The sequence below is a fragment of the Phyllostomus hastatus genome, unplaced genomic scaffold (genome assembly GCF_019186645.2).
Source record: "Phyllostomus hastatus isolate PE091 unplaced genomic scaffold, TTU_PhHast_1.1 phas_contig_468, whole genome shotgun sequence".
Taxonomy (NCBI): Eukaryota; Metazoa; Chordata; class Mammalia; order Chiroptera; family Phyllostomidae; genus Phyllostomus; species Phyllostomus hastatus.
Genome location: NW_025333884.1, coordinates 3,243,626 through 3,268,454, shown reverse-complemented (window position 1 = coordinate 3,268,454; position 24,829 = coordinate 3,243,626). Strand labels below are relative to the sequence as shown.

The 24,829-nt window shown below is 41.8% G+C and overlaps 1 protein-coding gene across 2 annotated transcripts in view; it reads left to right on the top strand.

Moving 5' to 3' along the window:
• The window catches only part of LOC123822904 (zinc finger protein 256-like), a 36,186-nt gene extending 13,225 nt beyond the window's left edge, over nt 1-22,961 (top strand). For both annotated transcript variants that reach the window (XM_045845075.1, XM_045845076.1), the window contains exons 3-5: nt 10,912-11,135; nt 11,985-12,111; nt 18,437-22,961. In XM_045845075.1, the coding sequence (XP_045701031.1) occupies nt 10,912-11,135; nt 11,985-12,111; nt 18,437-20,328 (2,243 nt within the window). In that variant the 3' untranslated portion in view covers nt 20,329-22,961. The remainder of the gene's footprint in view (nt 1-10,911; nt 11,136-11,984; nt 12,112-18,436) is intronic.
• The last annotated feature ends 1,868 nt before the right edge of the window (nt 22,962-24,829 follow it).

The following is a 24,829-nucleotide window of genomic DNA, read 5'->3' as shown; positions in this document are numbered from 1 at the left end:
GATGTGTTCCAGAACCAGCCAGCCCTGAGCCTTTGTCCTGAGAGCTTTTTATTTCTATTTGGCCTGTGACAGTCTTCCAGGAAATTTTGGGAATATTTTTGGTTTGCTATGGTGGTTTACTTTTATCTTGAGTGTGGCTGGCTTTAATGGGGTTTGTTGTTACTTGCTTCCCTGAATTCATGTGAGCTTGGGTTAGCTGGCACAGTTGACATTTGATCTCGTTCTCTGTGTTCCAGACCAGGGAGATTGAAGCTGTGTATTCTCTGGTCAGGGAGGGGACTTATGAACCATTTGTGCTCAAGTGCCCCTGGTTAGGGGAGATAGGGTCTTGTGAATTACCCGCTGGCTGTAAGTTGCTCAAACTGTTTGACTTTGTTTAATTTTCTTGTCTCAGTTTTCCTATTGCACTGGCTCTGGAATTTTCCTTGCTTCTTACTACATAGAAAAGGGAACACATATGCAAATAATTCTTAACCAGGCTCCAAGTTTGCTACTTTCCTCAGAGGTGACATGTTAGGGTTTGGGTGTTAACTGAATTTCACTTCTGGTAGTAGTAGGACTGTAAACCTGGGCAGGAGCTGGCAGTTCTGTGTTGCAGACAGAGAAATGAAACAGGTGCTGCTGCTGTTTGGGAAGCAGCAGGGGAGTGAGCGGGAGCAGGCTGTTCTGCACTCACCATGGGTTTTGTTTGAATCTCTAGAAACATAGGCCAGCCTCTTACCAGGGCTGTGAGGAAGGTGTTTTTTTCTCTAAGTCATCTCTCTTTGTGGGAACAAACATTCTACAAGACTTCTTAATCCCTATCTTGGTAAAGGGCCACAAACATCCAAGTATAAGGCATTTCTTCCACTTGTCTTCATTTTTGCAAAACAAATCTAGTTGGACAGTAATGTTACAATTCAGAGATTCAGTTACGGGCCTGACTTTTCTGTCTTTGAGTTTATATTGAGGCCAGTGGCATTGCAAAGGATGATGAGGCATTTTTTTCTCCCGATTATTGCCCTTAGCTTGGACCAATTGTCAAGGAGACACCTAGGGTGAGGGTGGAGGAATCTTGGGGGATGCATTCGCACTGCCCATTTCATGTCTGTTTTCCCTGGTTGGTGCAGCTGATGACTGATGATCTGCTTGACCGGACTTGAGGCAGCAGATGCATGGCCAGTTCAGTTATTGCTTAGAATTTTATAAATTTGTCCTGTTCATTGGAATGATCTGAAATTTTATTTTTAGAAAATGATTTGGAAGAGCTCACAGCTCTTCCATGGATTTGTAAATGATGAGACTTATTTGTAAACGTATCCGAACAAAACAGTGACTGTCTTTAGATAACAAAAAGAAATGACACGCTTACAGGTCTGATCCCAATGTGATTTTCAGGGATCTACCTCTTTTGGACAGAACACCATATCTCAATCACCTTCTGAACGTGTGTGGGCACTGTTACACTCTTGGAGATTTACATACCTTGTAGAATGTTTGCTTTACTAATAACATGTTTGTACACATAGAACCTAGTTACTCTCTCTTTAATTTGAAAACTTTTTCATGTGATTTAAGCATAGGAAATAGGCCTAATTCGTCCAAAATTTCTCCTTTGTAAGGAGAAAGAATAAATCCTTGAGATATTTCAGGGACCCACTGAATTATCTCCAAGACATTTCTAGGTTAAGAAGGAGTCTTAAAATTTCAATTCTGAGATGCTCGTCAAACTTATTTGACCTAATTATATATTGTTATGAAATAATATTTGATTTTTTATTTAGTTAAGGTGATAATAAAATGTAAGAAACATTAATACATGCTGGCAAAATTTCAATTCCTAGGATGAAGAGAAATTATTTTCTTGAAATTGATCAAGTATGTTATTACCACACTATAACATATAAATGTTGTAATAAAACAATCTGACTTTTCTAGGAAGATACAAGAACTTTTTCCTGCTTAACATACTGAAAGAGACCCATATAAATTCTGTGTTAGCTTACTTTTGATATTTAGATTCATTTACCTAGTTAAATTCATTATTAAGCTTACCTATATAATTTGGAGATCTCTTTATGAAACTTCTTTAACTTATATAAACCATGTGCCACTTTTATAGTCCTTTTGCTTTGTTTCTTCTTATCGGGAAATAACCCACTTTAGAACAAATGCTTTCTTTTTCTTCAACAAGTATTTTCACATTTTGTATCTTTATTGCCAAACCATATGTTACTCAGGAGTTGCAAACCAGGCAGCTATACCGCACTTGTCTTTGTAATACTCTGCAGAAAACCACCTGGAGGATCAGCAGAGGTGAACATGCTGTGGACATGACACTTACTACTCACGTTACAGGGGAGCTCACCAATGGCTGCAGAATGTTGCAAGACAGACTGAACCCTGCATCCAGCCTTGGTGCTACTTACAGGTCTAGAAAGGGAGCAGTGGCAGCCAGAAGGGAGCCACAGTAGCCTGTGAGAATGCTGCAGGGTTGTGATAAACACAGGAGCCTTTAGAAGGCTGGGTTATGCAGGCTGTTGTTCTTGCTCCTTAAGGCTGCTGGCCAGGCAGCCACCTGTTCTCTGAGGTGAAGGGGCCATATCTTGAGCTACCACACACACCATGCAGACATTACCCTTCCACCTAACAATCTTTGCATTACTTGTGTTGGAAGAGAAGCCCCTGGGTGGTGAGAGCATTGGTGCATTGAATCTACCTACTACAAGTACAGTACCAGCTATACCCCCAAGAGGAGCAGAAGAAGGAAGAGGCTGAGACTGCCAAGGAGCACATGGCTTTTATCTTTCCCCGACCAGACAATGCCCAGAATTTTGACAGAGAAACCAGGTCCCTGACTGTGTAGGGCACTGAAGTGTCCTTGCCTGATGGAAGAGAGACAAGGGAATGGAATCTGAGACTGGAACAGAGAGGCTGTTAGCTGATTTTCCCAAAGTAGGGATAGGTTGGAATTCCTGAAGCACCATCACCTTGATAGGGAATTTTTGTGTCCAACTCAACCATCTCGTTGTGACCAGTCCATTCATCCAACAGTTGAGTCTCACTTCAGGAGGTGGTGATGCAGACAGCCTTCTGAAGTGAGTGCAGTGTTGTGTAAACAAAAGCATTCTTTACATTGGGAAATATATTTGATAACATCTAGAAACTCAGGGACCTTCATTGGTAAAAACATTTATAATTTTGAGAGACATTTTATTTTTTTAAGGATTTATTTAGTTATTTTTAGAGCAAGAGAAAGAGAGGGAGGAAGAGAGGGAGAGAAATATCAGTGTGTGGTTGGCTCTTACGCCTCTCCAGCTGGGGCCCTGGCCCACAACTGAGGCAAGTGCCCTGCCTGGGAATCCGGCCTGTGACACTTTGGTTCCCAGGCTGGCACTCAATCCAATGAGCCACACCAGCCAGGGCAGAGACATATTTCTAATAAAGAATAAGACATTGATTAACAGCCTCTAACTTATTTTCTGCCTTCTCTATAATAAAAAGTTAAAAGTAGGTGAACTTAAGACTTGCCTAGTAATTAATCTTTCTATATTTTAAGTTAATAACTTTGAAAGATAATAGCCAAATTTAAACCAGCTTTAATATCAAATATTTTCCTAGACCACAGTGTCATGAAAAAAAATTTTCAGATCTTTATTTGTTTTTTTTTACATTTTAAAAATATATTTTATTGATTATGCTATTATAGTTGTCCCATTTTCCCCCCTTCACTCCCCTCCCTACTGTACACCCTCTCCCACCTATATCCCCCCTTTAGTCATGTCCATGTGTCGTACTTATAATTTCTTTAGCTTCTACATTTCCCATACTATTCTTACCCTCCCCCTATCTATTTTCTACCTACATTGTATGCTACTTATTCTCTACCTTTTCCCCCTCTCTCCTCCTCACACTCCCCTGTTGCTAACCCTTCATGTGATCTCCATTTCTGTGGTTCTGTTCCTGTTTTAGTTGCTTGCTTAGTTTCTTTTGGTTTTGCTTTAGGTGTGGTTGTTAATAATTGTGAGTTTGCTGCCTTTTACTATACATGTTTTTTCTTTATCTTCTTTTCTTAGATAAGTCCCTTTAACATTTCATAAAATAAGGTCTTGGTGATGATGAACTCCTTTAAGTTGACCTTGTCTGAGAAGCACTTTATCTGTCCTTCCATTCTAAATGAGAGCTTTGCTGGATAGAACAATCTGGGATGTAGGTCCTTGTCTTTCATGACTTGGAATATTTCTTTCCAGCCCCTTCTTGCCTGTAAGGTCTCTTTTGAGAAATCAGCTGACAGTCTGATGGGAACTCCTTTGTAGGTTACTGTCACCTTATCTCTTGCTGCTTCTAGGATTCTCTCCTTCATTTTTACCTTGGCTAATGTAATTATGATGTGCCTTGGTGTGTTTCTTCTTGGGTCCAACTTCTTTGGGGCTCTCTGAGCTTCGTGGATTTCTTGGAAGTCTATTTCCTTTGCCAGAGTGGGGTAGTTCTCCTTTATTATTTGTTCAAATATGTGCTCAATGTGTTGCTTTTCCTCTTCCCCTTCTGGTACCCCTATAATTCAGATGTTGGAACATTTAAAGATGTCCTGGAGGTTCCTAAGCTTCTCCTCGTTTTTTTTGAATTCTTATTTCTTCATTCTTTCCTGCTTGGTTGTTTTTTCTTCCTTCTGCTCCACTCTTGTTTTGAGTCCCAGTTTCCTTCCCTTCACTATTGGTTCTCTGTGCATGTTCCTTCATCTCTTTTATGGTAACCTGCATTTTTTCATGTAATTTGCGCCCAAAATTAACCAATTCCGTGAGCTTCCTGATCACCAGTGTTTTGAACTGTGCATCTGATAGATTGGCTATTTCTTGGTTGCTCAAAAGGGTGAGTCCTGGGGGACTGATCTGTTCTTCTGTTAGAGACATGTCTCTCTCCTTTTTTTTCCCCCGGTCTGGTCACTCTTGTTAGGGTGAGGGGCGGAGCCTTAGGTCTTCACCTGGGCTGGGCACCCCAGTTGCTAGATTGTGACATTGTATGTGGGGGCGGGGGCAGGAGGGAACAATGGCGGTAGCTCCGTTCTCCTGGGATCTCAGTCCCGTCTCTGGGATCCTGGGTTGAGCGCTCTGCCCTGGTTCACAATGCCGCCTCACTGGGCCCACCAGCTGCCGCTTGCATACTCAGAGCCCACCGCTGTGTCCCGGAAGGCTTACGGTCTCCCGGTTGCCTTATGTGCCCAGTTCTCCCCAATCTCTGTTTGCCGAGACCCGCGCCCACTCCTCTCAGCCCCTCCTACCAGTCTGAATGAACGGGTCTACTTCAACTTCTTGGCTGTCCGACTTCCATTCAGATAAATTCTCTATCAGTTCTGGGTGTTATTCTGACTCTAAATTGTTGTTGTTCTAATCTTGGTTGTGTGGAGGTACAGTGCGTCCACCTATGCCTCCATCTTGCCGGAAGTCAGATCTTTATTCTTTACCATACACATAAACAGTATTATTGATTGCAGAGAAAACAAGATTTTTTTCCTTTTTATTTGTCCTTGACAACTTTAAGGAGGCTGGAGAAGAGGGAGATGGATGAGCTATTAGTCCTGGGGGAATTTCAGCTGCTTCAGTTTTAAAAATTATCTGTTTTGGGTTTTTTTTTTTTTCACATTGGAGGGAGGGGCAATCACCTCTGCTGTTTCCACAGCCTGCACAGTTTAGGATGTTAAAGGACTCACTATATTTTTTTTTGTTGTAATTGCCCAGTAGGAAGATTTGTTAAGACTCAGTGAAAGTTGTAAAAGCCATGAATAAGTTGTGGAAACAAAAAGTCTTGGCCTAATTTAAAAACTTGCACATATCATATCTTCAACTGCATTCAAGTGGGAGAAAGAAAAACCCAGTAACAAGAGATGAGATGTGTCATGAGTGGAATGAGGTTGTCATAATTGGTGTAATGAATGCTTCAGGCAGAGGACAGTGAGTTATATAGAACAAGTGGAGAAATGTGCTGTGGACATGGTTATCCTTTGCCCTCAGGTGGCCTCACCAAAGACCTGGGCTAGATTATCTGAGGATAGATTTACCCCACTCAGACAGAAGTCTCAACTCCACACTGGCAGATAAAGAAATAAAAAGACAAAATACATGGTAGTCTCATGGATGTGTCTACCTCATACCCTGAAACTGTTTTACCCGTCAACCTGGACTTTGCCTAGATGCCCTGGGGATGGATTCACCCAACTTGGGTGGGAGGGTCAATTCCAGCATGGAACAAAGAAACACCCAGAAGGGCATAGTTCTGCTGCCCCCAACCCCCACCCCCAGCCAAACCTGGCCAGTCAAACATACGGTCTCCCGGGAAAAGAAACACTCTGTAGCTTAGCTGGGGAGATTCCTGTCTGTTTTCCAGCTTTGTAGAGTTGTCCATGCTTGGCCAGGCTTCTGCTTTTAAACCAAAAACCGCATCCTCATGATAGGGCCTGGGAATCCTTCATCCTTTCAAACCACATGGCCAAGACTCCCTTCTCTGCTCCCTGGACTCATGGTTAAGAGCACACACGAAAGAGCCTCTCATGGCTGTCTTACTCTACTTTCCACATGGTCTAGAGCTCAAGCAGAGAGAGAAAGGGGGAGGGAGGGTGAGAGAGAGATAGCACACACTCCTGGCTACCACTGTACCTGAGTTTAAATAATGGCATGGATCTTCCTCAGTAACTCCATTTCCAACTACTCCCACAAACGGTTACACCTGCCAGCAGTCTGATTTCTTGTACCTTTCCTGGCTGCCATTGTTAGTCCCAGACAAGGAAGACCCTGTGAATGGGACCTAATCACCTTCCTGCACTCTCACAAATACAGCAACCCCTTCAGCTACAGAAGATCAGTGGTTAGAGTCAAACCCATCTCTCAGGCTCTGAGCAAGCCCAGCCTTTAACATTTCTAAAACACTGGCCAAGTTCTTTAACTACTCAAAGTAACCCTCAATGGCCCTCTCTGCTTACCCCATCCCCCAAGCAATTGCTGTGCGGGCTTTTGGATTTGGGGGGACCTCTAGCTCAGCACCTCATTAAACTGTGGGCAGCTCCTCTTCTGTGGGTAAGAATCTTAGGGTAGGTTTTAAACAATATTTATTAGCTTTCCACTTTCATTATTAATATGCTAATGCATCAAAATGAGCACGTGGGTGTGTTAGGGAATATTCTTCTGTCTACTGTTTCAGTTGCATCATGGGTCTTTGTGGCTTCTAAAAGGGTTTTGGTTATTTGTTCACCTGACTTTATCTTTCCTTGTATTTAGCTCCCACAATCACATTACTTACATCTCTGTTCTCTGTTTCCCAGACTGTGTTGACTCAAACCATGCATTCTCTGGTTGAGGAGGAGAGGTATAAACCATATCCTCTGAGTGTCCTTGGTTAGGGGAAATAAGTTCTTGTGATTCCCCAGCTGCCTATAAGTTGCTCAAACAGTTAGGCCTCGTTAATGTTTTTTTGTTTTGTTTTGTTTTGTTTTGTTTTGTTTTTGTCTCAGTTTCCTCATTCCATTGGCCTAGAAATTTTCTTGGTTTCTTCCTGTTCTTTCAAAAAATGAACTCTTTTCTTCATCTTGGCTTCAGTTTTCTCATCTGTAAAATGAATATAAGAATGTTTTATTATTTGCCCTGGCTGGCGTAGCTCAGTGGATTGAGCGCGGGCTGCAAACCAAAGCATCGCAGGTTCGATTCCCAGTCAGGGCACATGCCTGGGTTTCAGGCCATGGCCCCCCAGCAACTGCACATTGATGTTTCTCTCTCTCTCTCTTTCTCCCTCCCTTCCCTCTCTAAAAATAAATAAATAAAATCTTTTTTTTTTAAAAGAATGTTTTATTTCTAGGCTGTTGGAGAAGATCAGTGTTGAGGTATCCATTCCCAGTGCTGCAGATGTGACTGCAGCCTGCCCAGATTTAGGCCACTCCCACTTCTGCCTGTAGAATTATTCCAGGACAGCCACCCCTCACTCCCCCTGTACTCACAAGCACCTTTGTTTTGGGGTGTATTTGTGAATGTAATCAGGCTTCATATAACCCACTGACCCATGTGCAGGAAGACAGTTGCTGTGGGCACTGAGATCTCTGTGTGGAACATCAACCTGGGGATCTATCTCCTGGTGATTAGCTAGAGCTCCCTGAATCTCATCTAGCTGAAGGTAACCTGCAGGTCCTGTATCCTGTCTGGGTCTTTCTTGGTATTTGTTTTGTAACCCCAGAAAATGTTTGTTTTCCTCCGTAACATTTCTTAATGTATTTTCATGATATGGTTTGTATTTTTTAAGAATGGACCATGTATCTGGGAATGCAGTCCTTTAGCAAATTTACATTTGCTACCAAGATGTCTACAAAGATTGTCATCCATGAAGGTGTTGCGAGTGGGCATCCGACTCTGAAAAAAGGTTTTGTATCCAAGGATCTCATCTCTGCCAAGAAAGAATGATCACTTCACCTGTATTTGCAAATGACTTTTCTTATTGAATTTTCTACACACGGTCTATTCCAAAAGTCTAAGAGTATGACATATGCTTAGAAGCAAAGACAATGTACCAAATATATATTCTGTGACAGTATGGCTGTAATGTTGGCATCTGTGTGGTTTGGGAATGTGGGCATCTGAACTTAAAAGTTTTCACTTCAGAATTTCACCCCCTTGCTGGTAAGTGATGACACCTATACCGGTTAATGCAGTGACAGTGTATCCAAAGGACTGGAGATTCTTTCTGGCATAAAAATTAAGGTGAGAACACTGCAGAGATATATGAATGATGATTAGTAGGGTTATAAAATCAGCATTTTTCATTTTTTTAAATTTTCACTTTTCTGTAGTCTTTATTTTCCTTTTTCTGAAAGGTTTTGATCAATTTATGCCAAATCTCTAAGTATTTTTTGTTTTTCTTCTCTAAAATTTTGTTTCAAATTTTATTTACTTTTTTGCCTTGTTGTTTAACCCCCTTATACCCACCTCCCCCTTAATGAGCATTTTTAAATAGCTAGAAAACAACATGCTCTGAAGCCTAACAACAGGTAAGTCGCAATGGGTGGTCTTTAATGGACAGTGAGTTCTAAGAGGTAAGAGTGTTTACTTGAACTATAGCTATGAGGGAAACTTGGCTACCATGAAAGTCTCATTTCTACGAAGTGTGAATCTTTTGTGTTCATTAGAATTTGAGAACAGAAAAGTTAGGTGATAAATATATAGCAAGGTGTGAGGAGACAAAATTGGAATTGTGGGGAATAGCCATGGCATTATGTTTCATTGCTTTAATTATCATTTACTAATTATCTCACTGCTTCAGAGGCTGAACTAGGAGTGTGTTACACAGCAGTGATTAAAGAAATGTGATCATAACAAGGGTTGTTGCAAGGCTTTATTGAAGGAGCAGCCAACAATTCCAAAGGAAAATCTTCCATGGTATAATACATTGTTAGCTGATCTGTTATGTGGAAACATAGATTGACCAGCACTCAGGAGTGAGAAGCATGTGGACCCTGAGGAGGTTAAGAGCACACATTTAAAGGAGGGGAAAAGGGATTCGATTTAATGGGAAAGATGTTTCATGTACAAGAAAACACTGTAGAGTCTTCCCATGGTAGTAGTTGGCCTCCAGTGTCAGGCCACTGCTGTGATCCTTGTGCCATTTCCAGGGTGCTGGGGATTATGTTCATGTACAAGTGACTTTTATGATTTCTGGTAAGTTTTTAGATTTTTCTCAACTCTGGTACATTAGTTCAATTATTTCAAATTGTGGTTTCTATTTCAGTGTCATAAATGCTCTGAAATTTTCTTTTTTAAAAAAGAGATTTTATTTATTTAGTTTTAGAGAGAAGCAAAGGGAGTTAGAAACAGAGGGAGAGAAACATCAACATGTGGTTGCCTCTTGCACATCCCCAACTGGAGACCTGGCTCTCAACCCAGGCATGTGCCCTGACTAGGAATGGAACTGGCAACCCTTTGGTTCACATGCTGGCACTCATCCACTGAGCCACACTGGCTAGGGCTGCTCTGACATTTTCAATAGGAAATGCTTCTCACCTAATTATAATGAAATTTAATGTTTATTACACATATGCATACCCATAATTACTTGTTACTTATAATGGTTCATGTGATTTTTAAAGTGAGCTATACATAGGTCAACTATCATTATAAATATATGCTTCTTTTATCCTAACTATAATGTATACACATTTGTAATATGAAACATTGAGAATGCCTGAGACAGCATTTCAACTCATGTCTTAAATATTTCAATAAAGCACAAATTCTTTCACTATGATAAATACAAATGCATTTACACATTAACAAAGACACCAATCACTGTCACAACTCAATCTCTCGCCTAAATTATTTATCTTAACTGATAAATTGATGTTCAAATTATAGCTGAACAATAGAATTCCATTAATGTTTATATTATGCATTTAGTTCTTTTTTCTTTCAAAGGCTTGTGCTACAGTCTTGTGTTATACTTGTCACATACATATATGATGGTGTAAGTAGGTCGTTTGTGTAAATATTTTCAGGACTGTGTAATGCAGGTATACCTTTTGTATTATGGGTAACTTTTTTACCCTGTACTGAGCAAACAGATAATTTGTTGTAATTAACATGGTCTGAAGCCCCTTCACCAGGAAAAGATAACAACTTTCTTTAGCCATGTGCAAGAAGAGTTCCTCATGGGGACCTGGCATTTCCCAGTGCCTTTAGCCGTGGCTTAGTCATTTCTACTGTCGTGATGTGGGAGGACCTCGGAACACCACGTTGGAGTCTCAGCGTATCAAGCAGGGAACACAGTCAAGTCTACCCAATGGCGGAGGGAGGGGTCATTAAAGTCATTTCCGTTAAGACACCGTTGCTGGGGCGGGACTTCCGGCGTCCCCCTCTCCGTGGTCTTTGGCTTCAGCCAGAATTCACTCAATTACGTGCTCACAAGGTGCAGTTCCCTGGGTGCTGGTGGAGATGCCCGGGCGGGGAAGGCGCCAGAGTCGCGGTCCACAGAGATCATCCGAGAGGAAGAAGGTGGACGACATTGCCTGGGTGACCCGCGCCAGGGCTGAGACAGCTGTCGCCATGACGGAGGCGGTCGCCTCTCCCACGCCTACCTCCCAGTCTCGAGCTCAGAGTGTGTTGGCGGCCTCGCGGAGACGCCCGGCTGAGGTAAGTGCAGCCCCCTCACACCTCCACCCACCTCAACTGCCTCACCACACAGAACCCTGCATCCCGTGTGCGGACGCCCTGCAGTCCAAGCTTCGCTGGTGGGTCGGAGACGAAGGCTCATTGGAGAGAGGAGTGTTGTGGTTTCTGAGGCCAGCAAGTACAGAGCAGAGTGGGCAGGGCTTATTCGGATCTGAAACTCCCGCGCGCATCTCGGTGAGGATTATTGAGGCAAAGAGCCTAGAGGAGGCAGGGTGGACTTCAGAGTCAATAATTCGGGGCTTTACCGGGCTATAAGATCCAACAGAAAACTGGGGTTGTGCGGGATCCTGCTGGAACATAGCAGGCACTCTTTGGCTGCCATATGCCTAGTTCATGGATGAGTCCAGAGAGATGCCCGTCCTGTGTACAGCGGGAAGGTGGCAGACCTGAGGGAGTGGACCTGCAGTCTGAAGTTGTAAAGGAGGCAGATGTTCCACAATGGTGTGCACACCTAGAGGAAGTGTGAGCTGGATATCCTGGGTCCTGGTGTGAGGATACGGGGATGAATCCTAAGCTTATGTTTGACTATACCCTGGAGACATGATCTGGGAGACTGTGGCAGGAAGGATGGGAGCCTGTAGTCATGGCCCAAGGCTAAGGTTTCAATGACCTTTATGTGCCAGTTTGTAGGCTGTTGTTGTTGTTGGAAGTACTAATAGTAATTAATGGGACTAGCGCTGGCCTTAGGGCCTGAGGTCCACACTAAACTGGGCAGCCCTGGAGGAAATACAAGGAGGGGAAGATCTGTAAGAAGTAATATCGGGGTTCTCAGATAGACAGCTCTTCATTCATTTGTCTCCATTGTGACAGGTTGGTGTGACCTTTGCGGACATTGCCCTGTACTTCTCCAGGGAAGAATGGCGTCTTCTTGATGAAGCTCAGAGACAGCTGTACCTGGATGTGATGCTGGAGAACTTTGAACTTATATCTTCACTGGGTAATGCCTTCACTGTGCCTGTGGTGTGGACCAGGCTTTGCATTTCCTTATGCCCCCTGTTCGCTAGAGGTTACTCTCTTCTCATACGTGGACTATAAGCACTGCTCGATTTTCCAGGTTTCTGAGCAGTTCCTTTCCTTATTAGGGCTGCTTTGTTTGCACTACTCTTCTCCCTCTGCAATACCAGTACCTGTTGTTCTAAACCCACAAGGAGAAATTTGTGGTTTGTAATGTTGCATGGAGATTAATAAATACCACCTTGATTCGTGAGAAAAAATTTTTTTGTATTACTTTTGGTTGTGTGTGTGTGTGTATGAAAATTGTCTCTACAATTTTGGCTAATGAGTCTTTTGAATCCCTCGTGTACTTTATGTATTAATTCCTTTTCCCCTACTGGTACACATCTTTTCTCATTTCCTTAATTTTGCTTTGCAGATACTGCACTTAGGGATAAATTATTTTTAATTAGGTTATGTAGAGGGTTTTCTTTTTTTTTTTAACTAAATTGTTACTTTGTTAATAGCCTTCATACATTTATGTGACTTTTTCTGATCTGAACCCACAATATCTCCCAGCTATATTTTTATATAGATTATAAGTTTTTTCTGCCATCCTGAGATTGCCTTTTTTCTTTATTACTACTACTACTACTATTTTTATTATTATAATATTATATTGACTTCTATTTTTAGATAGAGGAGAAGGGAGGAAGAAAAACCATGATGTGAGAGAAACATTGCTCCTTCCCCTCTCTCTCCTGCCCCCATCAGGAACTGAACCCCCAAGTCCACTCCTGTGCCCTGACAGGGAATCCAACAGGCCACCTTTAGCTTTGAGGGGTGATGCCCAATCCTCTGAGCCACACTGGGCAGGGCTGCCTTTTCATTTCATTATGTTAAGTGCTGACCTGTGAAGAAGCTTTTTCATTTGTCTTAGTCCAGACTGTTTGTCTTTGCTTTATGCCTGGTGGTATTGTCACATTCAGAAGATTATTTCAAAAACAAATCTTCAGCCCTGACTACTGGAGCTAAGTCCTTCAAACTGGAAGGTCACCTGTTGGATTCAAGGTCAGGGCCCATGCCTGAATTGCAGTCTGGGATCCCAGTTGTTTGCATGTGGGAGGCAACAGATGGATTTTTTTCTCACATTGGTGTTTCTCTCCCTCTCTTTCTCTCTCCCCTTCTTTTGAGAAGAAAAGTAAGTAAAAATCTTCTAGAAAATAATATAGATTAAAAAAAACAAATCTCTAGAACTTCTTTAGGGTATCTGGAGGAGTTTTAAGTTTTAGGACTGACATTGAATTTTTCTACAAGTTTCAGCTCATTTTTTAAAAAATGTATTGATTATGCTATTACAGTTTCCCATTTTCCCCCCCTTATTCCCCTCCGACCTACACTCCCCCTCCCAACCATATTCCCTCCCATAGTTCATGTCCATGGGTCATACATATAAGTTCTTTGGCTTCTACATTTCCTATACTATTCTTAACCTCCCCCTGTCTATTTTCTACCTACCATTAATGCTACTTATTCTCTGTACCTTTTCCTTCTTTTTCCCCTTCCCACTCCCCTATTGATAACCTTCCATATGATCTCCATTTCTGTGGTTCTGTTCCTGTTTTAGTTGTTTGCTTAGTTTGCTTTTGTTTTTGTTTTAGATGTGGTTGTTAATAACTGAGTTTGCTGTCATGTTACTATTCATATTTTTTATCTTTTTCTTAGATAAGTCCCTATAACACTTCATATTATTATAAGGGCTTGGTGATGATGAACTCGTTTAACTTGACCTTATCTGAGAAGCACTTTGTCTGCCCTTCCATTCTAAATGAAAGCTTTGCTGGATAGAGCAATCTTGGATGTAGATCCTTGTCTTTCATGACTTGGAATACTTCTTTCTAGCCCCTTCTTGCCTGTAAGATCTCTTCTGTGAAATGAGCTGACAGTCTTATAGGAATTCCTTTGTAGATAATTATCTCCTTTTCTCTTGCTGCTTCTAAGATTCTCTCTTTATTTTTAATCTTGGGTAATGTAATTATGATGTGCCTTGGTGTGTTCCTCTTTTGGTCCAACTTATTTGGGACTCTTGAGTGTCATGGACTCCCTGGAAGTCTATTTCCTTTGTCAGATTGGGGAAGTTCTCCTTCATTATTTGTTCAAATAACTTTTCGACTTGTCGCTTTTCTTCTTCTCCTTCTGGTACCTCTGTAATTTAGATGTTGTAACGTTTAGAGATGTCCTGGAAGTTCCTAAGCCTCTCCTCATTTTTTTGAATTCTTGTTTCTTCATTCTTTTCTGATTGGATGTTTCTTTCTTCCTTCTGGTCCACACTGTTGATTTGAGTCCCAGTCTCCTTCCCAACACTATTGGTTCTCTGTACATTTTCCTTTATTTCATTTAGCCTAGCCTTCATTTTTTCATCTAGTTTGTGACCAAATTCATCCAAGTCTGAGCATCCTGATTACCAGTGGTTTGAACTGTGCATGTGATAGGTTGGCCATCTCTTCATTGCTTAGTTATATTTTTTCTCAAGCTTTGATCTGTTCTTCATGTGGGCCATTTTTTTTGTCTTGATGCACCTGTTACGTAGTGAGGAGTGGAGCCTTAAGCATTCACCTGGGAGGAGTAACCCCTGTGCTGCGTTGTGACACTGCATGTGGGGAAGAGGCCAGAGAGGGAACAATGGCGCTCTCTGCCAGATATTAGTCACTGCCCCCACTTCCCACAAGCAAATTGGGCCCTTCTGGTGCTGATTCCCGGGTGGGTTGGCTTGTGTACATTATAGGACCCTGTGGGTCTCTCCACTGAACTTTCCTGTGAGGCTGGGAGTTTCTCCCATTGCTGCTGCCACCCCCACAGGTGTTTCAATCAGTGGTTTGAGGCTTTATTTCCCAGTGCTGGAGGTCTGAGTTGCACAGTCTGTTTTGCTCCCCAGTTATTCCTCCCGGTTTATCTGTGTGCGAATGTACAACCACCTGCTCCACCAGCCACCACTGTAGCTTTGCTGGCCGCTGTAGCCTTGCACCCCAGCTCCACAATCTGGTACTGGGTCCTCCAGCTGTTGCCTTGCTGGGGAGTTGTCTCCGCCCCACTTACCAGTCTGGATGAGTCTGTCTTCTTTAACTCCTTGGTTATTGTGCTTCCATACAGTTCGATTTTCTGTCAGTTCTGGTTGTTTTTTGGTTTTAAATTGTTGTTCTCTTTCCTTTGGTTGTGCAAGGAGGCACAGTGTGTCTACCTATGCCTCTCTCTTGGCCAGAAGTTAGAGTTCCCCTTCTTAATTTCTTTATTTACTTGTTAATCCTGACCTGAGGACATTTATATTAATTTTAGAAAGAGAGGGCGAATGGGGTGAGAGGGAGAATCATGGATGTGAGAGAAAAATCACTTGGTTGCTTCCTATATATGCCCCAACCTTGGACCCAACCAGCTACCTACTTGTGTACTCTGACCTAGAATCAAACCCACAACCTTTTGGATGTTCAAGATTGTGCTCCAGCTGACTGAGCCACCTCGGTACGACTTCATTTCTTTTTTCTTTGGTTCAATTAGAGATTTTATTTATTTGTTAGAGGGAAATTAAGGGGGACAACATCAAGGGAAATTAGGAGAGAAGGAAATTAAGAGGGAAATTAAGAGGGGGAGAAACATCAGTGTATGTTTGCCTCTTATATGGCCCCCACTAAGGATTTGGCCCTCAATCCAGGCATGTGCCCTGACTGGGAATCAAACTGAGAGCTTTTCTGTCCACAGGTCGGTGCTCAATCCACTGTGACACACCAATCAGTGCTGTTTTATTATTTAAATTTTTTATGTGTACCTGATATTCTCCTATTGTTGTCATGCTGGTTTCTTCTTTAACTTGGTTGCCTTTGCATTGTCTGGTGGCTCATGGATATTTTTGAAAGTAAATATTTTGGATTCCTTATCAGGCTGTACATTGAAATCCATTTGTTTGTTATCGATCACTAGGAAATTATTTTGTTCTCTTGGTCATGTCCTTGTTTAGTATTCATTTAAACCTCTATTAATGTCTATGCATTTGCTGAAGCAGTAACTCCTTTCCATTTTATGGACTAATTCTGGCTAGAGGGATAGATTCATCTACATGTGGATTTCAGGGTCGCCTGAGTTGGTGTTGTGTCTCAGTCTTAGACAAGTCCCACCAACCTAGTCTCCTTGATGCTACATGAGATGAGGTCAGAATAAGAAAAAAATGCAGATCAACTGTTGCTTTGGCAGCATTTCTTTTCAATGACAGTCAAGGGTTTTGAAGTCTTTGATGGCACTGAATTTTTGGTTCTTCCTGGACTAGGTTGTGGACAAAGGGATGTGTTTTGGGTTTTATGCTGAGGAACTCTGTAGGGTCCTCTGCTTTATAAACCATGTGGAGTTCACAGATGTTACAAGACCTTCTCTGCTTCCTAAGAACAAAAATTTCCTGTGTTTTTCACAGAATAGTGCGTTAAGGCCAACCTGAGTGTAATCACAGTAGTTGATTGAAGTAACTGTGACCCTTGTTTTTGACCCTTGCTACATTCAAACTTGTTTGTTAACCCTTCTTTGCTGTCTTCTTTTCTGTGGTCTTCTGTGTTTTTTGCACATTGCTTTGCTGCTTGTCTTTTGTGTTTGTTTGTTTGTTTGTTAATTGATTTTAGAGTGACAATGAAAAGGAGGAAAAACATCACTTTGTTGTTCCAATTATTTATGCATCACTGGTTGCTTCTTGTATGTGCCTTGACCAGGGATTGAACCCACAATCTTGGCTTAGCAGGTAGATGCACTAGCCCAGCATCTCCAACCTTTTTGGCCCTGGGAACCTTTATACTGGAAGGTGGGGTGGGTGGCACGGGAGTGTACGGGGTTGAGGGGAGGGGAAATGGGAAGTGCAGTTCAAGTGAGCTTCTTGCTCACCCAATTCAAAGGGACAGGGAGGAGACAGGAGGACCCCGTCCTTCGGGGAATCTTCAGTTACAGCCCAGTTCCTAACAGGCTGTGGAGTGGTGTGAATCCATGGCCAGGGTTGGGGATCACTGCTCTAACCATCTGAGCTACCTGGTCAAGTCTGATTTTTTATTTGTCTTAATTAGATTTGTATTCTCCTCCTCCAGGATTGATTTTGTTTCAGGATAGCCATCTACTTGTGGAGAACGGAGAATTCTCCTATTTCTTATTTGTTTATCTTGCTGAAGTCACTCACATAGACCCTTTCTCTGTGGTCTCTTGTGCTTTCTTGTTCTACCACAGTGTTGCCCACCCATCTCTTCAGTTCTTCTCTTTGAATTTATGTCATCTGTATCCCATGTAATAGCTCCACTGAGATTTAAAGGTATGTTTCATTTCTGCATTGCAGGAAAAACACAATTCTATTCATGCCAGAGTAGGCACAGAGGCTGTCATGTTTTGGTGAAGGGGGTTGGAGAGGGTCTGGCACATGGGCTTTGCTAAAGTCATAACTAGGAACCCATTTTGTTGATTAGTATTTGGTTACCATTGCCAGTTCCTCACCCTATTCTATTTATGTGTGTGTGTTGTTGACAAAGTGTCAAATATTCAGTTCTGAGTTATCATTTTTAGTCAGATTTCCAGTCCACAGGTAATCTTTACCTATCTAAACTTTGCTCCTCAATTATTTCTCTTTTTTTAAGATTGTATTTATTTTTAGAGAGAGGGGGAAAGAGGGAGAAAGAGAGACAGAGAAACAAGCGATGTGTGAGAGGTACATTGATCGATTGCCTCTCGTGTGCCCCCAACTGGGGGCCTGGCCTGCAACCCAGGCATGTGGCCTGACTAGGAATAGAACCAGCAACCTTTCTGTTTGCAGTCTGGTGCTCGTTCCATTGAGGCACACCAACCAGGGCTTCAACTCTTTCTATTACAGGTTTGGTTTTGTTTTATTTTTTTTGACTTCACTCTAACTTTGGTCTATGCTTACAGACCCTTGGAGTACACACATATATTACACTGCCCTTGAACATTACAGGCTTTAGTAGTGTTCACAACTGATCTAGATGAGGTTCAGCTCATTCCAATTGTTCTACACAGGCTCACCTCACCAGCGGGAAAGGCTGAGGAAGCCATTTGTGGAAGAGTAGTAGTAGACCCTGATTATCTACTTCGTGTTTCATCCTAACTCGTGTCTATTCCTTGTTAAGGTCACCAACACTGGCATGCTTTTTGACCAAGTAATGTATAACAGCCATTTCTTCAGTGTGTAACTCCCGTCTCTTCAAAATGACCTCATACAATCATGCCTAGCTGTGAGAGCTGACCATTTATGCTTCCTCATAAGGTCAACATATACTTCACCAGTGTTTCCTTTTGTTCAGGTTGCTGCTGTGGAACAGAGGACGTGGAAGAACTGATTGAACAAAACATTTCTGTAAGAGTGGTAGAGGAAGAGAATCCCAAGGTGGCTTTGTCTTCCCAGAAGAGCCACCCATGTGAGAGTTGTGGGCCAGTGCTGAGATACATTTTCCATGTGACTGAAGAGCAGGAAACACACCACAGCCAGAAATCATTACAGTGTGGGCCATGTGCAAAACGATTTTGCTTCAGTACAAAGTGTCACCAGCAGCAAGAGCACCATGTGAAAGAGAAGCCTTTCAGAAGAGGTGGGGACAGGATCCTACTTGCAGAGGGCTGCAATGGCAGTATGTCCCAGAAGCTTTTTACCTGTGGGAAGGTTGGACAGGACATCCTTACCAAGTCAGAACATCTCCAAGAGGGTACTCACACCAGGGTCAGGCCAAATAAAATCTCACCATCTGGAGATAGTATTCAAAGCAGAGAAAATCATTTCACCCTGAGTGAATCTAAAACAGCCATTGGCTGGAACCATACCTATGTTCAAAAGAAGAGTGTCCATACTGGAAAACAGTGTTTTGTGTGCCATGATGGTGGAAAAAATGTCTTCAGAATTTCTAGCTTTTGTTATTGTCAGAGAGTTCCCAGTGGAGAAAAGCCCCATCAGTGCAGTGAATGTGGGAAATCTTTTAAAAAATTGTCTCAACTTCGTTGTCATCAGACAGTTCACACTGGAGAAAGGCCCTATCAGTGCAGTGTATGTGGGAAGACTTTCAAAACAAGAAGTAGCCTTTATTTGCATGAGAAAATTCACACTGGAGAAAGGTCTTATAAATGTAGTGAATGTGGGAAATCTTTCACCGATAGCACTCGCTTCCATTGTCATCAGAGAGTTCACACAGGGGAGAGGCCTTATGTGTGCAGTGAATGTGGGAAATCTTTTACCAGGAGCGATATCCTTCTCTCTCATCAGAGACTTCACACTGGAGAAAGGCCTTATGAGTGCAGTGAATGTGGGAAATCTTTTTTCCGAAAGAATTCACTTCATTGTCATCAGAGGGTTCACACTGGAGAAAGGCCTTATCAATGCAGTGAATGTGGTAAATCCTATCGCAGTAAACCTGGTCTTCACTCTCATCAGAGTTTTCACACAGGAGAACGGCCTTTTGAGTGTAGTGAATGTGGGAAATCTTTCTTCCGAAAGAATGCACTTCGTTGTCATCAAAGACTTCACACTGGAGAAAGATCTTATGAATGCAGTGAGTGTGGAAAATCTTTCACGAAAGGCACTCACTTCCATTATCATCAAAGAGTTCACACAGGGGAAAGGCCTTATGCGTGCAGCGAATGTGGGAAATCTTTTACCAGAAGTGATCACCTTCTTTCTCATCAGAGAGTTCACTCTGGGGAAACACCTTATGAATGCAGTGAATGTGGGAAATCTTATCAGAGTAAAACTGGACTTCTCTCTCATAAGAGTCTTCACACTGGAGAAAGGCCTTATGAGTGTGGTGAATGTGGGAAATCTTTCTTCCGAAAGAATGCACTTCTTTGTCATCAGAGAGTTCATACTGGAGAAAGGCCTTATGAGTGTAGTGAATGTGGGAAATCCTTTTATCAAAAGAGTGCACTTCGTTGTCATCAGAGACTTCACACTGGAGAAAGGCCTTATGAGTGCAGTGAATGTGGGAAATCTTTCTTCCGAAAGAATGAACTTCGTTGTCATCAGAATATTCATACAGGAGAAAAGCCTTATGTGTGTAGTGAATGTGGTAAATCTTACCACAGTAAAACTGGCCTTCGTTGTCATCAGAGTTTTCACACAGGAGAAAGGCCTTATGAGTGCAGTAAATGTGGGAAATCTTACCGAAGTCGTGCTGGCTTACAATATCATCAGAATATGCACACAGAATAAAAGCCTTATGATTGCAGTGAATGTGGGAAATCTTATCACAGTAAAACTGTCCTTCATTGTCATCAGAGTTTTCATTCAGGAAAAAGGCCTTATGAGTGTAGTGAATGTGGGAAATTTTATCACAGTAAAACTGGCCTTCATTATCATCAGAATCTTCACACAGGAGAAAAACCTTTGTATGTGGTGAGTGTGGGAAATCTTACCACAGTAGCTCTAGCCTACATTATCATCAGAAATTTCACACAGGAGAAAAGCCTTATGAGTACAGCAAATGTGGGAAAATCTTATCGCAGTAAAATTAGCCTGCGCTATCATGAGAGATTTCACACAGGAGAAAGGCCTTGTTAGTACAGTGAATGTGCAGAAGGTCTTAGATGTTGGGACATGTTCAGGATTTTACTTTCATGGTAACAGTAACAGGGAATTCTGTGAAGCCTTGTCTGAATGAAATCTCATACAGCCAAGCACTAACAGTAAGGAGGTTCCCGTGATAACCTTTCATATGTGAAGCGTGTGTGTCCATGTTGCACTTTCTTGATTTACCCACATAGTTTGCCAGATCCTCATCACTGCATATTTCTGTTGAAGGTATATCCTGTGTACTGCCTATAATGTTCCAAGAGATTCCATGAGTCATCATGGTTGATGTGGCCAGAAAAGGTAACTGTTGTGTGATTTGTTGGAGAAAATTAAGAGTAGCCTAGGTTTTTCATTCTCTTTTCCTTGTACTCTCACTACTTGGTGCAGTGACCTGACTCAATTTTGGCCCAGAAAACATCATCTGAATTCAGATGTCAGCTTGTAGGAGGACTGCATTTTTGTGGGACATGCTCATTTTTCCATAACCAGAGATCGTTTTTGAGTGTGCAGATCACCAATGCCAGAATTGCCAAGCTGATCTCCTTTGACTTGGTAAAATAATGGAGGACTTTTTCCCAAGTCTCCTTTAGTGTTGGGTGCTCTACTTATTGTGTGGGGTAGTTTACAAAGAGTTTTGGGCCCCACAAGCATCAAGATGTGAAGAACTTTTATGTGTGTCTCAACTTTGTCTGCCTCCATGGGGACAGTTTGGTGCAGAAATCAACTCAGTGATTTTGCCAGACTTGCATTCTTGCTCATGTGTTCCCAGGCAAGACTGTGCACTTTGTAGTTCATATGGGAAGCCTCAATGCTGTGAGGTTTGGAAGACATGGAGATCACCGCAAGGAATGGATAGCTGTGATAACCTCAATATGTCTGGGAGCAGCATGAATTTTATTCTTGTAATGGATGGCAATAGTATTGCAGGGAATCTCTGGCCTGGGCCTTGCAAAGTGTCATATGTCAAAATGTTTCCAATTCCATGGTGGATGGTCAAGTGGTAGCACCATAGCGGCGAAGGAAACTGATTGCAAGACTTCTATGTCAGGTACTGGAGGAGACTGAGGCAACTAGACAGAATATGCATTTTCTCAGCATGCATCCAGAAACGTTTCTGAGACTACAGGATCAGTGGTACACAAAAGGCAGGATCTTCAGAAATATTTATCTCTGTTGATTCAGTCATTGTCACTGAATATAATCAAAAGGTTTTGTGGCCCTGGCCAGATTGCTTAGTTGATTAGAGTATCATCCTGACATGTCAAGGTTCTGATTTCAATTCTTGGTTAGGACACATACAAGAAGCAAGAAATGAATTCACATGTAGTAGAACTACAAATCCAGATTTTTCTCTCCTACCCTCCCACCTCTTTTCTCCCTCTTCTTCTCTGTCCCCCACTTTCAGTTTCTCTCTAAAATGAATAAAAATTTTAAAAACGTTTTTGGATTTCTGTCATGTCCAAGATGTCCATGTCAGAGCCACTGGTACCCTGGTAGAAAGAAAAGTGAAGAAAAAGTGAATCTATTTTCAGGGGTGTAGCTATTTTGACCCAGCCAGCAGTGTTGTTGCTTTCAGTGAGTTTTTTATTTTTTGCTTTATATGCTGTTAGGGAACGTGCCAATAAGAGCACATGAGAACATGGATTGAATGTAGAGTTGTTAGCCCTATTTTCAAAATGAGATGCATGTACACATTTAAAAAATTTTGATCCACTTTTGAAATGTTACAATTAGTAAACATCATATTTCAAGTATAATGGTTGATCAGTCTTCACTTATACATGACATTCAAACCATCACCATTGTCATAGTACTGACCATTACTGTCTCTGGGAATTTACCTCATGGCCATTTTAATCTCTCCTACCCCTCACAGCTCTGGAAGTAAACAATCATTCCATTCCATTCTAATAGATAGCTATGCAGTTTCTTCATTTTAGATGACGTGACTAACATTCTACTACCTTATACATTGCATATATATTTGGAGATTTATTAATGGTATATTAGTGATTCATCTCTTTTTGCTGAGAATTAATTATTTTTTACTGTATATTTTTTATTATGCTATTATAGATGTACTATTTTTTTCTCCCTTTTCTCCCCCTCTGCCCTGTACCCAAATCTCCTCAGCATTCCCTCTCCCCCTTAGATCATGTCCATGAGTCATACATATAAGTTCTTTGTCTTCTCCATTTGCTGTACTATTTTTAGCCCCCCTCTGTCTATTTTGTACTTAACATTTATGCTTCTTATTCCCTGTACCTTTTCCCCCATTGTACTCCTTCCCTGTCCCCACTGATAACCCTCCATGTGACCTCCATTTCTCTAATTCTGTTCCTGTTCTAGGTGTTTTCTTTGTTTTGTTTTTAGGTTCAGTTTGTGATACTTGTGAGTCTGTTGTCATTTTACTGTGCATAGTTTTGATCTTTTTCCCTTAGATAACTCACTTGAATATTTCATATAATAAGGGTTTGGTGATGAGGAACTCCTTCAACTTCACCTTATCTGAGAAGCACTTTGTCTGCCATTCCATTCTAAATGAGAGCTTTGCTGGATAGAGTAATCTTGGATATTGGTCATGAATTCCTTTCATGAATTCGAATACTTCTTTCCAGCCCCTTCTTGTCTGTAAGGTTTGCTTTGACAAATCAGCTGATAGTGTTGTGGGAACTCCTTAATAGGTAAGTTTCTGCTTTTCTCTGGCTGCTTTTAGGATTCTCTTCTTATCTTTAATCTTGGATAATTTAATTCTGATGTGTCATGGTGTGTTCCTCTTTGGGTCCAATATCTTTGGGACTCTCTGAGCTTCCTGGACTTCTTGGAAGTCTATCCCCTTGGCCAGATTGGGGAAGTTTTTCTCCTTTACAAATAAGTTTTCAATTTCTTGCTCTTCCTCTTCTGGCACCTCTGTGATTTGGTCAGTGGAACATTTAAAGTTTTCCCACAGGTTCCTATGCCTGTTCCTCATTTTTTTGAATCCTGTTTTTTCCTACTGTTACAGTTGAATGTTTATTTTTTCATTGTTTCAAATTGTTGAGTCTCAGTTTTCTTCCCCTCACTGTCGTTTCCCTGCATATCTTTTTTTATTTCACTTTTCACAGGCTTCACTTCTTCCTCTCTTTTGGAACCATACTCAGTCTTTTCTGTGAGCATCCTGATTACCAGTGTTTTGAACTCTGCATCTTGTGGGTTAACTATCGCCTCATTGCTTAGTTGTTTTTCTGGAGCTTTGATGTGTTCTTTCATTTGGGCTATATTTCTTTTTCTTGGTACTGGTCTTACATGGTAAGGAACAGGGCCTTAGGTATCACCAGGGCAGAGTAACACACCTCACCATGTTGTATTTGCTATATATGACAGAGGGGGCTGAGAGGGAGCAATGTGGCTTGCTTGGCTCTCTCTCCACTTTCAGTTCCTTTCCCCAATACCCACCTGCAAATTGTGCCCTTTTGGTACTGACTCCCAGTTGGGTGGGTGTGTGTACATTCTAGGGCATTATGCGTCCCTCCACTGGACTGTCCTATGAGACTGGGAGTTACTCTCACCACTGCGACATCCACAGGTTTTTGCGGCCAGAAGTTTTGAGGCTTTAGTTTCCCAGATTGGAACCCTTGATTGTGTGGTCTGTGTCGCCCTCCAGTTGTTCCTCCTGGTTTATCTGCACACAAATGGACTTTCATTCTGCCATCCAGAGCCTTGCTCACACAGTCTGCAACTGCAACAGTTATCTCCACCCCAGCTGCCTGTTTCTGCCCCTTCTACCACTCTGGATGAATATTCTTAACTCCTTGGTTGTCAGACTTCCATACAGTTCAATTTTTGACAATTCTGGTTTATTTTTTTTGTGTTTTTAAATTTGTCCTTTCAGTTGTGTAAGGCAGCAAAATGCATCTACCTACACCTGTATCGTGGCTAGAAGTTAGAAATATTCTCATCTTTGAAGGTAGCACTATGTGTTTATACATTCATTTTGGTTATTTCTAATTTTTGACCATTTAAAATTAAGCTGGTACAATGTTTTTCTCCTTGTTTTAATATCTTTATTTTTAGAGAGAAGGGAAAGAGAGGGGGAGAAACATCAATGTGTGGTTGCCTGTCGTGTGTCCCCAACTGGGGACCTGGCCCACAACCAAGGCTT